The sequence below is a fragment of the Trachemys scripta genome, chromosome 2 (genome assembly GCF_013100865.1).
Source record: "Trachemys scripta elegans isolate TJP31775 chromosome 2, CAS_Tse_1.0, whole genome shotgun sequence".
Lineage (NCBI taxonomy): Eukaryota > Metazoa > Chordata > Testudines > Emydidae > Trachemys > Trachemys scripta.
Genome location: NC_048299.1, coordinates 79654173 through 79669346, shown reverse-complemented (window position 1 = coordinate 79669346; position 15174 = coordinate 79654173). Strand labels below are relative to the sequence as shown.

General features: G+C 42.8%; 1 protein-coding gene across 6 annotated transcripts in view; it reads left to right on the top strand.

Moving 5' to 3' along the window:
* Positions 1 to 4101: 4101 nt before the first annotated feature.
* The window catches only part of ULK4 (unc-51 like kinase 4), a 401679-nt gene continuing 390606 nt past the window's right edge, over positions 4102 to 15174 (top strand). For 3 of the 6 annotated variants that reach the window (XR_004644496.1, XR_004644497.1, XM_034760994.1), the window contains exons 1-3: positions 4232 to 4377; positions 9000 to 9201; positions 10719 to 10818. Coding sequence is in view for 4 of the 6 variants with exons in the window: in XM_034760994.1 (XP_034616885.1) it covers positions 9064 to 9201; positions 10719 to 10818 (238 nt within the window). In the remaining 2 variants the exon portion in view is untranslated. Of the gene's footprint in view, positions 4181 to 4231; positions 4378 to 8999; positions 9202 to 10718; positions 10819 to 15174 lie in introns of those variants that run through there. The other 3 variants (XM_034760991.1, XM_034760992.1, XM_034760990.1) reach the window with 3 other exon arrangements.

The following is a 15174-nucleotide window of genomic DNA, read 5'->3' as shown; positions in this document are numbered from 1 at the left end:
CCCCCCCGGCAGCAGAGTTTGGGTGTGGGATGAGGTGAGTTGGGCTCTGGGCAGTGCTTACCTGGGGGGCTCCCCGGAAGTGGCGACATCCCTCTCACTCAGCTGCTAGGCAGAGGTGGGGCCAGGCAGCTCTGCGGGCTGCCTCCACCCAGAGTGCTGGCTTTGCAGCTCCCATTGGCCTGGAACCATGGCCTATGGGAGCTGTGGGGGTGGTGCCTGTAGGTGGAGGCAGTGCACAGAGCTGCCTGGCCATGCCTCCACCCAACAGCTGAGCGAGGGGGATGTTGCCACTTCCAGGGAGCCACCCAGGTAAGCAATGCCCAGAGCTCACTTCACCCCATCCATGCCCCAATGCCCTGTCCCCTCCCACACCCACACTCTGCTGCTGCTATGGGAGAGGCATGGAGTCAGGTAGGGAGCCTGCCAGTCCCCCACCCAGCAATATCCTACTTTCACAGCCCCTAGAAACTATCTCCTCCTAGCCAGCACCCATTACCTGCTCAGCAGAACTCAACATGACCTGTCAGCACTCCACCTTCTAGCACCAGAACTCCTTATCAGCAGACTACATTCCACATGCTCCCCTCTGAAAACCAGTCCTGGTTTCATGCCATGATCCCAAAGTATTTGACTGCAATAACTGTGAAAATGGGACCATGATAAAAAACCCAGGTGGAGAAAGTTGAGAACCCCTGATATACAGGATCAATATGAATACAAACAAAAAGTGACAAGAAAGAAAATTCAGTCCCTTAGGTCAGCCAAAAAATTGTCAGAAAGATTAACCTTATATCATCTCTGAAGTCTAACAAACTCAAGTTCTGACAGATTGCAGGAGGGAGCATGTCTCACATTTGAGTATCTTCCACCTAGAATACTCTGCCTCCTGCCTGTGACTGTAAGCAGAAGTGCCTCACCTGATCCCAACTTTCACAGTAATACATTTGTCTCTCTAATATCCTGGGACCAACATGGCTACAACACCATTCCATTGCATACAGTAATACATAATAAAAGCAGTACTTTGAATTGCACTCAGAAGCAGATGGGAAGCCAAAGCAGTACACAGAGTACATGTGTAATGTGTTTTTGCTAGCCCAGTCTACTAAGCAGGTAGGGCACTGCTTTCTGCAGTAGCTGAAGCTTCCAAGTGCTGTTCATGGGAAGCCCAGGCTAAAGCAAATTGCACTAGCACAGCCAGGAAATAACAAAGATATTTGCAGTGAAATTTGCATTAGCAAAGAAATTCATAACCCCTTAGCTAAAAGCAGTTGGAGAAAAATGTTATGAGCCAATATAGCTACTTGTATCTGAATTTATTCATATTGTAAGGCTTTCTTATGAAGAGATTTGTTTTGCAAGACTTAATCTGTGGCTTGTCTGATATGGTTTGCTTTCTAAGAGGTGGATGTGCTCTTATAATTAAAGTCTCTGTTTAAAAATATTTACTTTAATAAAATTAAAGATGACAAAAACAAAGTTTCCATTTGTTTGTTTTGATTTATAGTACTTTGTGCTGCTATAGTAACTTCCACATGAGGCTCTCAAATTCTGTACATACATTAATGTTCACAACACTCCAGATAACATAGGCACTGTTTTGTGATTATTTACTATTATTTGCTAAATGCTGACAATATTGGATTTGGCACTGTACAATACACAAAAATAAAGACAATCCTTGTCCTAAACTTATTATCTAACACACATATGACAGGACACTCTGGGAGAATCACAAGAGGGAGTAACTTAGTTATTTGGGTTTAGTTTTTGTCATTTATAGCTGGGGAAACTAAGGGAGAGAGAGGAAAGTTACTTTTCTAATGTCACACATAAAGTCACTGTCAAATCCAGGAACAAAACACAGTTCTGTGCTTTAACCATTAGACCACACTGCCTCTTTTACACTATATCTGCTATCCTTAAGAGACTTAGGAATCAGATATGCATTAATTAAAACCTAAATTAATCCCTCCTTAAGGCCCACTTTTTCTGTGATGACTACAAGAAACTACCTGACATCTATTTATTCATTTTACTTATACTGTGAGTTAAATACTCATTTATGTGGAAGAAAGAAGACAAGGGAAATCCATTCTGCTTTTGTTTAACTTCAGTTATTAGAGTAGAACACAGATGTCTCTGTAGGGGTTGGGAGCAAGTGCTGTGCAACAGAGCAAGAATTCGAACATTCAAAAAAGTGAACAAGCATTTAATGTTTTACTATGCATGTACAAATAACGATTTTCTGTTTATAACTTAGTAAAATCTAAAGAGATTTACTTGAGGACAGCAAAATCTCTTCTCTATCTTCAGCAGTCTCCTCCTGGCAAATTTCAAGACCCTATTCCAACCCCCTGAAGCCTTGAACTGTTAAAAATATAATTTATTTTGTTACAAAGCTAAAACTACCTATTTTTCATTGACCTTAAAAATGTCTGAACTGTATTGGACCAAACTTTCACAGAAAACTGAACTTGAAGCAGACACTAAACACGAAAAATGTCAGCCTAAACTGGCAAAGCTACAAGCACATGAAAACAGTAAATTGTAATGTCAAGTGTTAGACAGCCAAGGTATATTGGTCGGTGCTGCACAGAATAAAAAATATATAAACTGTTTGGTATACTAATAACCTTTAATTACACAGTGGTTTGCATTGAAAGATCTCAAAGCATTTTACAAATGATAATGTAACCTTTCAACAGGCCTGGGAGATGGCTAATGATGATGATCCTTTTTGCAGAGAGGAGGTTATTGGGGAAGAGGCAAGTTTAGTGTTATACCCACCATCACACATAGGGCTTGTAAACTTGTTTCTAATCACACATTAACATGGGTTACCTGCCACGAGTGTAACAAGTCTGTGGACGCTATGTTTCCAGTCATGTGAGTTAAAGCAAGGTTGGAGAGTACAACGTAGACAAGCATCATGGCCAGGCAGAGAAACCAGGAGCCCCAACTCCCTGCTCTAACCATCAGCTCTTGCAGCCTCCCCATTTGGATCTGTCCCGCCCTGCAGTGGCGGGCATGGGCATAGGTGCTGGAACTAGGTGCGCACCTGGGGATACCACCCCACCTCCTGGATTGAAGTGGTTTCTATTATATGCAGGGTTACAGTTTATTCAAATTAGACCTGAATAAAGAGTGGGAGTGGTTGGGTCATTACAAAACTTAAACTTAATGTCCCCAATACTAATTTCTCCCTACTGTTACTCACACCTTCTTGTGAACTGTCTGTAATGGGCCACTCTCTTACCACTTCAAAAGTTATTTTTCTTCCCTTGGTATCCTGCTGTTAATTGATTTATTTTGTTAGATTGACCTAACACTTGGTAAAGCAACCCCCATCCTTTCATGTATTTATACCTGCTCCTGTATTTTTCACTCCATGCATCTGATGAAGTGGGTTCTAGCCCACGAAAGCTTATGCCCAAATAAATTTGTTAGTCTCTAAGGGTACATCTACACTACAGGGGGGAGTCGATTTAAGATACGCAAATTCAGCTACGTGAATAGCGTAGCTGAATTCGACGTATCGCAGCCGACTTACCCCGTTGTGAGGACGGCGGCAAAATCGACTTCTGCGGCTTTCTGTCGGCGGCGCTTACTACCACCTCCGCTGGTGGAGTAAGAGCGCCGATTCAGGGATCCATTGTCGCGTCCCGATGGGACGCGATAAATCGATCTCTGAGAGGTCGATTTCTACCCGCCGATTCAGGCGGGTAGTATAGACCTAGCCTAAGGTGCCACAAGGACTCCTCGTTTAGTTCAATGGCTCTCAGCACCCCAGGCCAGCACACAAGCCCGTGGGTGCCCTGGCAGCAGTAACAGCAGGAGAGGGGGGAACAAGGGCAGGAGCAGGCAGGGCCAAGGGTGCTGGGAAGGAAACAGCTGGCGCGCAGCAGACCGTTGCCCAGGCCCAAGCAAACATCAGCGGGAACCACTCAGCAGGGCCAAGCGCGTTTGGAAGCCCCGCCTCTTTATACGTTCGCATTTGTGTGGCCAATCGTTGCTCCGTTCTGTTTCCGGCGTCCGACGCTGTATCTTAGATACGGGGGCGGGGCTGGCTCAGACCACAGGAGGAGGAGGGGGTGCCGCCGGGTACTCTGCAAGCGGCTCGGGGTCTCCCGCTGCCGGACTCGTCCTCTCCCCTGGGCCGGGGTCGGTTCTGGCCGCGGTGCGTTTCCTGGGGGTAGCGTCTGTCGTTCCGGAGCCCCGGGCACGCGCCACCGGGCCGGCTCCCCCGGCCAGCCGCGGTGGAGCGGCCCCTGGGTGGGGGCGGGGCTCGAGGATTTCGGTTGATGGCGGCAGCGCAGCAGCGTCTCGTTACTTCCCCGCGGCGGTCTCGGGCGGGTTCCCCTTCCCCGGCGTCAGGTACCCCCCGCACGTGCTGTCCCGCTTCTGCCCTCTCCCGGCGCGCGTCGGAGCCGGGCCGCTGCCCGCTGGGCGCGGGTCCCTGCAGAGACGGGGGGCGCGCACCGCTGGAGGCAGCAGGGGTCGGTCTGACTGCCCCCTCCCCGCCCGAGGGTCTCCGCGGTGGGTGGCGAGCCCGGCATAGGGGACCCGAGCAGGATAGTTCCTGGCAGAGCCGTAACTAGCTATTTTTGTGCCCTCCCCCTCCATATAATTTCATAGTCGTTACTTTGTAAAAAAACAAAAAAAGTAAATAATAATAATAGAACGTTTATTTATTTTAATCATAAGCTCCATGTACAAAATCAACTAATACATATAAGGTGTGCATCATGAACTGGGGTTGGGGCTCTCAGCCTGGCGCAGGGGTCGGGGTCAGGGTTCACAGCCTGGGTTGGGGCTTGTAGCCCTGCAGCTCCACACAGGGGTTGGGGCTTGCTACCCCCCACATAACTGGGTCATGTCCCCCCCGAGGGGTTGCAATCCCCAATTTGAGAACCAATGCTTTATAATTACTGTAGGGTGTATTCTATTTATTTTCCATTTACATTGTACATTTGTCATGACACAACGTGCATATTATGTGATTATAATTTTTCATAAAATAATAAGAATAAAAAACCTTAATTTGTCTTTTTCTGCGCCCCTCAGCTTTGCGCCCGAGGCAAGTGCCTCACTCGCCTCGCCCTTGTTACGGCACTTGTTCCTGGCAGCGCGGCTGCATGGGCTCAAAAGGGGGTGAAATGCCCTGAGTGGTAGGGCTGCCACCGCCAGCACCGGGGCCCTCCAGCAGCCTGTGGGGAGCTCTGGGCTTGGCCGCCATCCGTGAATGGTCGAGTCAGGCTTAACAGGGCGAGGGCTCGGAGCAAATAAATTAAATGGTGGGATTGATGAACTGTTTAAATAATAGTCTGGGATCAGTTACTATTGAATACGTAGGATATGGTGGCACCCAAAGACCCCAGTCAGTGTTAGGGTTCTGGCTGATTATCCCTGCCACCAACCGTTTACATGTGAACGCGCTAACGGGGGAAAGGTGGGGATGTAATTACGCAAGCCCATGAATCTGGTGAAGAATTGGAACAGCTTTGTTAGTTGCATATATTGGAGACTTTTTAATTAAAAAAAAAAAAAAAAAACTAGTTTCAGTTTTCCCTAACAGTCCCTATGGAACCTCGCTCCTGGATCTTAGCTCACCAGCATGAGACTGGGGAAACTCTCCTACCTGGTAAAGACTTTAAAGTCTTGAGTGTAGACCAGTGGTTCTTAGCTAGGGGTTTGGACCCCCTGGGGGCTGCGAGCAGGCTTCAGGGGGTCTGCCAAATAGGGCCAGCATTAGACTCACTGGGGCCCAGGGCAGAAAGCTGATGTCCCCCTGCATGGGTCTGAAGCCCAGGGCCCTGAACCTTGTCACTTGGGGTTGAAACTGAAGCCTGAGCAATGTAGCTTTGTGGGGGCTCTCTGTAGTTTGGGGCCCCAGGCAACTGCCCTGTTTGCTACCCCCTAACATTGGCCCTTGCTTTTATATGCAGAAAACAGTTGTGGCACAGGTGGGCTGTGGAGTTTTTATAGCATGTTGAGGGGGTCTCAGAAAGTCTACACGAGGGATTTTCAACATTTTTCTATGAGCCAGACTTTTTCTGACCAGCATGTGCTGCCCATATGGGGTATGACTCCTGCCCTCCAGATGTTCCACTTAGATCAGGTTTAACTGTTGCCAGAGAAGAAGCTCCCCACAGGAGCAGAGTCAGGATGGTTGCGAATCCAGCCCTTCTGGATGCAAGCTGATTTCATTAGGTATCTTAGTGTCCTATTCCTATCTTCCAATCAGATCTGTTACGGTTCTAAATCTGTTATTTTGGGCATTTCTGCATGCTTTTCTTCCTGTTTTCTTTGCTGCTTTAACAGAGAGAATTTTGATGCCAAGCTGAAAGGGTACCACAAATCCTACAGTGCCATTCTTCAGACATTCCTTTAATTCTATATGGGCAGTTTGTTTGACTGCTTGATGTGGCCTCTTGTGTCAAGGCCAATGCATGTGCCCCAGAGTTGGCACTGTTGAAGCAAGAATTTCTAGCCCTGACAATGCCCCTCCCCATCTGTGTTAGAGGCTATGATGTAGCTATTGCTGGTCTTTGGATTCAGATGAGCCAGAACATGTATCTCTTGCCAAATACACCTCTATTACTGAGGAATACTAGTATTGATTTCACAGGCGAGGATTCTGATTTTGGCCAGTTTTTCTGTAGAAGCTGTTGAAGAAAAACTGATCTTCAGCTGGCCCAATAATCTACAAAGGCCTTAAGAGAGTTACCTGTGCCAGGAACCTCTCACCAATAGTATTGTTGTATCCTTGCACCTTATTTTGGACCATCTGGTTAAGATGTGGCAGATACCACACAACTGCTTCATTCTGTCAGATGATTGAGGAAAAAATATTTTCCCTGAAGATGCTGCTGGCTATGTCTCACCCTGCTCATGAGAGCTTCTTGCTAGAGAGAAGACCCACCACATTTGTAGTACTGGGATGGGAATGGGGGCAAAATCATGAGCTGCAGAACTGGGATTCTTCTTTGTTTCTTTGTGGCTACAATCTTTGAAGCTGTGAACCACAGTGACTTCATGGCAAGGGTCAGTTAGACCTTTGGGGGAAAAGTCCTACATCCTGGTCAGTTGTGTTCCCCAACAGAAACTCCAGGAGCTTAAGAATCTTATGCATGAGGCTGCAGATCTGGAATGGGAAAACTGTGTAGCCTCCTTTGATGTAAGTAATATGAGGTGAGAGCCGGTGCCTCTGATACATACCTATAGGTCTGTTTGATTGCACTTCCATGCGAAGTCTGATTCTTGCAAATATCTCACCCCCTATATTGTAGGATATTAATGTGATTTGATGAAAGCTCCTTTTGAAATATTAAATTCCTGTGAGCTTAAGATTCTTACATGGATTCTTTTTTTTCCCTGGTGGCAGGAATTTCAGCTTGTAGAGTGAGTGTATTTTAGGCCCTAATGACTCAACCACCTTATTTAAAGTTTTACTCGTCCAAGATTCGTCCGAAGGGTAATAACTTTAATAAGCCTATCATCCTTCCCCTGTTCTCACGCTTGCAGCTCCTTTCCCAGGACCTTGAAGTCAGATGGTCTTTTGGGCAGACTAAAGCACTTGAAAAATCCACCTAACTTTCTTTTATAGTAATTACCAGGAGGACTAAATCGTGTCTGAGTGCATATTTTTTATCATTACATAGCTGGCCTGAAACAGGAAGACATCAAAATTCAGTTGATGAGAGACAAGGTTGTCACCACTGCCTGTCCTAAAGCAATCTCCCTTCTGACAACTGCAAAGCAGGTCTCTCTGTACATTTCTTCTCTCTATGCATGCACAGAATATTGCTGCTTACATTCTGCGTCCAGGAGGGAATCCCATTTTGGAATCGATTCTCCAGAGTTTGTTTCCCAAGTAGAGGAGGCCAAAATCTCCCATCACAAAAGTTTTTATTTTATTTTGGGATGTCCCTCACTTGAAGTTGGCCTAAGTGTGGGTGTTCTCCCCCCATCCCCCCATTTATGGTTTACATTTCCTACAGAGGATAGTCTCTTGGGATTTTTTTAAAGCAGTATTTTACTCTTTTAAGAAACAAAATAAATCCCCGTTGTAGAGCTGATACTTTCATTGTCTTAGATAGTGGAAATCTAAAGCCAGGGAACGAGAATCTTCTTAGAAAGCTGTTTTCAGAGAAGCAGAATTACAAATCAGTATTTTCGTTATAGTTATATTTCACTACCAGTTCTGTTTGAAATTCAAAGTAAAGGCTCGCTCAGACCAAGAAAGAATAGCTCCTATTACTTATATGTGCTTAGATACAGAAAATAAATACACATTAAAAATGTCTGCTTTGCTTCTTACTAAACATGGTGAACCACTTACATTCTTTCTGATGTACAAATGAGACTACATTTAGGATTACTAATAAATGGTACATTTTTCTTTGAAAGTGATAATACTGTATTATCTAGATTTCTAAGTCAGAAAATGATAGAACTGATGGGGAAAAATAGAAGTTAGCTTATGTGGAATTGCCTTGAGTCTCAAAACACAAAACCAGTTCAGTTAGTAAATGTAACTTCCCATTATCTTTGTCTACACTAGGGAATTTCAAGAAATTCCCACTCATAAGTGCTGCCACTGGTTCTTAGCAGGTTTAACTGATGTGGTAAAAACATTGGAAGCTGTTGGGGTCCCTGTCTCCATTAGGGCTAGTGCCAAGTTGGATGAACTGGTAGTAGTAGTACCAAAATTCCCTAGTAATGTCATGACCATAGAGTACTTATACGACAGGGCTTTGTTTTGTTTTGAATTTGCAGTTTGGAGTTTAATATTGTGACTCTTATATTATCTTATGTGTAAAATGTTGATTAGACTTTGTTGTGGGAGGTCTTGTTTATAATCTTTCTGTAAGGTCAGTCATAATTGCTAATCACATGAATGTTACCTTTTTGTATTAAATGCCATATCTTAAGAATTAAGAAAATAATGATTACATATTTACATTTAAGAAATTTTTGTATTTCTTTGTTTCAAGGTGGTGTTTGTTAGTGATGAAAACAAGCCATTTCTTAATTTGTTGGATGTAAAGCATCTTAAACATGGAGAACTTTATTTTATATGAAGAGATTGGAAGAGGAAGCAAGACAGTTGTTTATAAAGGAAGAAGAAAAGGCACTATTAATTTTGTTGCTATTCTTTGCACTGATAAATGCAAAAGAGCTGAAATAACCAACTGGGTAAGAATAATGTTTATTACTATTTCTGTAGGGAAATGTAGATACAAATTTTCCAGTAGCACAAATACAGACACAAAGAATACCAGGAACTACTTCACATACAATTAATTCATCACAATTTTCTAGTTGTTTGCACTGTTATTGTAGCCTTGTTGGTCAAAGCAAGTGAGACAATATCCATTATTGGACCAATGTCTGTTTGTGGAAGGTAGAAGCTTTCAAGCTAGACAGAGCTCTTTTTCTGGTCACCCTAAGCTCCACAGACCTGATGTCCTGATTTTATAGGGACAATCCTGATATTTGGGGCTTTGTCTTATGTAGGCATCTATTACCCCCGTCACGATTTTTTCACAGTTGCTGTCTGGTCACCCTAGTGGAGCTCAAAAGCATGTACATTCCACCAATAGAAGTTGGTCCAATAAAAGACATTACCTGACCTACCTTCTATGTGTGTCAATTTATAGTGATGTTTTAAGCTTTTAGCTTCCAAATTCCCTTATCTTAAATGGGTTTTCTTTGTAGATGTGAAGTCATGGATTCCTCCTGAAGCCCCTACCTTTTTTAGCACAGATGTAAACACATCTGCTCATAAGAGGTTAACTTTGTGCTGGTCAGAGAAGCTGTCATAAATGTAGTGATTGGGTTCACTTTGTTACTGCAGTATTCACTGGGAGAATACAAGTCAGTTGAAATACGAGCCTCCTCCTCTCCCATATGTACATTTTTCTTAAGTACTTTCTCTTATTGTTTCAATAATCAGCACTTACTGAGTGACTAGGAAGCTATATCCTTGGTTAAAGATGCTCAGAATATTTTGTTACTTTTTGTATTGAGCATATCCAGCAATTCTTCTACCACAAACTACACTAGACGTTGCACATTTAGGCTTTCTTCCTTTTTTTTTTTAAAGGGGGAATGGAAAAATTTCTGCCATTTCCCCTCCTCTCCTTCAAAGCTGTGAAACACATTTTATTGGACTTAACCCATCTTTCAACATAAATGTAGCTCCTGGGCACCTCTCAGTGATATTTGGTTGGCCAGAGGGGATTACTCAAGAATGATGGAAAACTCTTTCCTTCTCCAGGACTCACTGTACCTGCTTCTTTCACACTTTCATCTCTCACTGGCACAGAAACTAGGGACGTAACTTTGACCCTGAACTCTGATCTATAACATAGGAGTGTTTTCTTCTGTCACTAGATCGCTATGCTGACCCTGGCCTTCTTTCTTAAAACTGTTGTTTTTTGTTAACCAGTTGAACTGGTTTGAGGAAAATTGACTGTACTTCTGAACACAGGGAAGTTGGGGGAGGCCTGTGCCGAAAGGTATCTTCCCTCTATATTTCTGATTGTATGATTTGAGTAGGAATGTGGCCTCTTAAAAATTTGGTGGCATTTGAAAAGCTAGCAATATAAGGAGAAAGGAATCTAGAATTACTTTGTATTGCATTTTCCCCCCTGAAACACTAATAGCTGAATGCAGCTCTCCAAATAAAATATACAAATATTCTGTTACAGGTTCGTCTTACACATGACATTAGACACAAGAACATAGTAACATTTCATGAATGGTATGAAACAAGCAACCATCTCTGGCTTGTAGTGGAATTATGCACAGGTAAGAGATGCTAACTAAGTAAAATTATATGAAATGGGAATTTCACATCATAAATTTATAACAGAAAAAAGTTTATGCAAAATGTAAATTTTAACTTTTTCCTGACAATCTATTTAAAAATATAAATGAAAGATCAGAAACTTTAGTAGAAAGTTAGCATATAGAAATAATTTAAAACTGGATTCCTAGAAAAATGCCTCCAGTCGTATTCTCTTCCACTTCAATGTGTGTTTCAAGAGTTAATTGATATGAAATAATATAATTGGATTTAAATAGCTTGGCAGGTGATGCTATTGCTGCAACTTGCAGAGCAGCACTATGAATTCTTGAAGGGGATGAATAGATAAAAGTTGTTCAAGGAAAGGTTAGATTTCTATCTGCTTTTGGTACTTTCCTAAGTATTTTATGCAGAATTAAAAGAATAGAAAATATGCCAATAAACCTAAAACATAAATTTGACCAGATGGAAGATATTGCTTCACTTTCCTTTTTCTGACTCTAAACAGGAGTCTGCTGGATAGTTTTAGATGAATTAAGCCGTCTCTTCCAGTTGACTTGAAACATCCTTTCTTTTATGTTAAGACACTAATTTGGGGGCTGAGTGAACCCAAAGACTGCTCTGTACTTTGTGAACTGGGTGGTTCTTGGGTCTGTACTAGGTTATCTCCATGTTATCAAAAAAAGGTTTATGGAAGGGCTTTATCCAGTTGTTATGGTTTGAACTCTAGGATAGCATTATTTCCATGTTTGAGAGAAATAAGTGGGCAAGATACTGAGGTCAAAATTTAAAATTTGAAATTTGGATGCCTAAAGTTGGCTTCCTAGTAAGGACCTAAATAAAAGAAACTTTCTGTCCCTGAAGTGCTATAAAGCTTCAAATGCCACTGAAAATGGGGGCTGCAGATTCTCAACACTTCTGACAAAACCAGGCCACTTTTAATCAAGTGTATGATTATGGAGTGGAGTGACTATCTTTATACACCTAAGTTTGAAAACTTTGGCATATTTTTCTAGTCTAATTTGTTGGCAAATATGTTCACCCTTGAACAGCAGCCTTTTGTTAAATAGAGAGAGTATTAATTATTTCTTACCTAGCAATCGTACAGTTTCTACTAAGGCTTAACGTAATCATGATTTTTCTAAAAAATCTTAGTTACCATATTTTTAAGTAGAACAAGCCTTAGGTCCTTCATTAAATTTGTTCAGGCTTGAAAATTGCTTTTGAAGTGTGGAAAATTGATTCTATTTTGAATATCCAACATCTCTCTCTTGTAACAACATGATTGAGTACAGGTCTGTCTCATCTTACGCTGGGGTTACGTTCCACAGTCAGCGCCTAAAGCGAAAATCGCGTATAGTCAAAATTACATTGAGTGTAATGGCGGGCAGAATCGCCCACACTACAGAAACAGTATTTAAATTGTTATTTTTCTCTTTTTTGTTTTTGCCGACCACGTAAAGCTGAAACCACACATGTTAAATGCGCCTGAGATGCAACAGACCTGTATTTTTTTTCTTGATCAGATCCAGTATACATTTTGTTGTGCTGCCCCTTCCAATATTTTTCTCTGCATTTTTGGCCCTATTGAGTTGGACTATTTTCTATGCAGTCTTGTAAAATAGATAAAGTGGTTTAAAAACAAAACTTTAAAACAGGAGCTTAAGGATTTGGTACTGTCATTTAATGAGTTTCTGGGGTTACTGAGTTGTTTTGAAGGAATGTATCAATTATTAAAACAGCACAAAACAAATTTATAAAGCAAATCACTATAAGGTTCAGGAATCTGGGAAATAATGTGGAGATAGTTCTCATACTCTTCCTTTTATCATCTGGAGGAAATGGTTGAGCAGATATTGGCTACTGTTGATCAACATCCAGATACTTCAGTGGGTTTAACGTTGATCTAAAATAGGTTTCTCTTATGTTAAATATTTTCTGTCATAAAAGTACAGAAGTAAATCTTTTTAAAAACACTATACCATACTAGAAAGGTGCCCTGATACTGCAAGATTTTTTTAGACTGCAGTAAAATGTTTGCTTAGAAGGATGTGTATTGTTGATGGTGCTAGAAGCACCACCTTTTATTAAAGTTGTCTGACAGTTCAGATCTTGTTTTCAGTTTTTAGTAATTTTGCCAACATATAACTGTTTGGGCTGAAATTTTCCATGGTGTATGTCTGCCTCATATTGAATTTTTTGGGAAAATTTCAGCCAAAATGTTTGCTGTTTCCAAGGATGAGGCTAGTGGAAAATTTATTAATTATTATTATTATTAACTATTTTGGCAACCTTGTATTTGAAAAGGTCTAATGCCCCCATGCTTTAGAGCAAGGTCTTGAAATTTGGTGGGGGGTGACCTTTGTATCAAGGATATGCCTCTTGCTGCCCCGGTAAAAAAATCTCCCAAATTTGATGAAGTTAAAAGCTTTTGAAAAATGGTAATTTGCACATGCTCGGTAGAGACTTTTTCAATTTTAGCAGCTAAATTCTCTGAAGAATCTGTCCTCATGGAGCCATGTTCCAGCCCAGGGCTGAAGAGGACTGTAACAGAGCCTTTGGAAGACCAGGTGGTCTAGTGGGTTGTTAAGGTTCCTTCCCCACTCTGAACTCTGGGGTACAGATGTGGGGATCCACATGAAAGACCCCCTAAGCTTATTTTTGCCAGCTTAGGTTAAAAACTTTCCCAAGGCACAAATTCCACCTTGCCTTGAACAGTATGCTGCCACCACCAAGTGATTTAGACAAAGTATCACGTGTAGTAGAAATTTCTGTTCGTTCCAGCTGAGGAATAAGGAGAGATGGACACAGCTAGTCAACCAAGGAGCCCTGGAGGGGCGATCCGTTTATTTCAATTGCAATTGGGTTCGAGCTCATAAGTCAGCAAGAACGCTGAAAACACTTACACCAAAGTATTATATGCAGTTGACTATGATAGTCTGTCGCTCTACGATTGGCCAAAATTTGCTATCATTACCATACATAATTAGCAAGCTACATGTATCTGCCCCTCTTATGACTCCTTATTGTTCATCTACTTGCCTCCTCACCCTTGCGTTATTTTGCAAACCAAGCAGGTAGTTATCTACAGGACGCAGGCACAGAAAGTTCCATTGTCTGCAGGGTTGGAATTTGGCTACATTTCCTCTCGAAGGAACTTCCTGAGTTAAAACTATCCATAGCTGACGCTGCATGTTTCCCTTCTACTTTCTCCCATGTGTACATGACAAATTTGCCCCCTGGCAGTTAAGTAGAATAATTTTATTTCACAGGGAAAGGACCACTTGGAGTACTATTCCCCCAAAATATTCCCCCAAGACCTGCACCCCCTTTCCTGGGAAAGGCTTGAGAATATTATCCTCACCAATTGGTACAGGTGAACACAGACCCAAACCCTTGGATCTTAAGAACAATGAAAAATCAATTGGGTTCTTAAAAGAAGAATTTTAATTAAAAAAAAAAGGTAAAAGAATCACCTCTGTAAAATCAGGATGGTAAGTACTTTACAGAATAACAAAAGATTCAAAAACAGAGGATTTCCCCCTAGGCAAAACTTTAAAGTTACAAAAACAGGGATAAACCTCCCTCTTACCACAGGGAAAATTCACAAGCTAAAACAAAAGATAACCTAACGCATTTCTTTGCTATTACTTACTATTTCTGCAATATTAGATGCTCAGCTTAGATATGACTTAGGGAGATGTATTTTCCCTGCCCTGGTTCCTTGTTGACTCTGGGAGACACAGACAAAAAACCTTCCTCCACAGATTTGAAAGTATCTTCTCCCCTTATTGGTCCCTTATTGGTCTCACAGGGAGACTTCTTCAGCACCCTTGTCCAGGATCCCTTAGCGTGGTCTGTTTTCCTCTCCTTGACTGAACTGGGGAGCTTTCATTTAAACTTCTTTTCCAGTTGGAGCATGCTCTGCAGGCCTGGAGGCATAGGCGCCGACTCTGTGGGTGCTCCAGGGCTGGAACACCGACAGAAAAAAAAATTAGCAGGTGCTTAGCACCCACCGGCAGCCAAGCTCCCCACCCGCGGGTGGCCCCGCTGATCAACTCCTCCCCCTCCCTCCCAGCGCCTCCTACCTACCGCAGATCAGGTGTTCCATGGTGTGCAGGAGGTGCTGGGAGGGAGGTGGAGGAGTGGGTATGGGCGTGCTTGGTGGAGGGAGTGGGACTGGGTGGGAAGGGGCGTACCCTTGGGGGAAGGGGTGGAGTGGGGGCCAGGCCTGGGGCAGGAAGAAGCAAGGTTGGGGGAAGGGGTGGAGTGAGGACAGGGCCTGGGGCTGAGTGGTGGTTGAGCACTCCTGGGGAAAATTGGAAGCTGGCGCCTGTATTTGAAAGGGTGGGGCTATG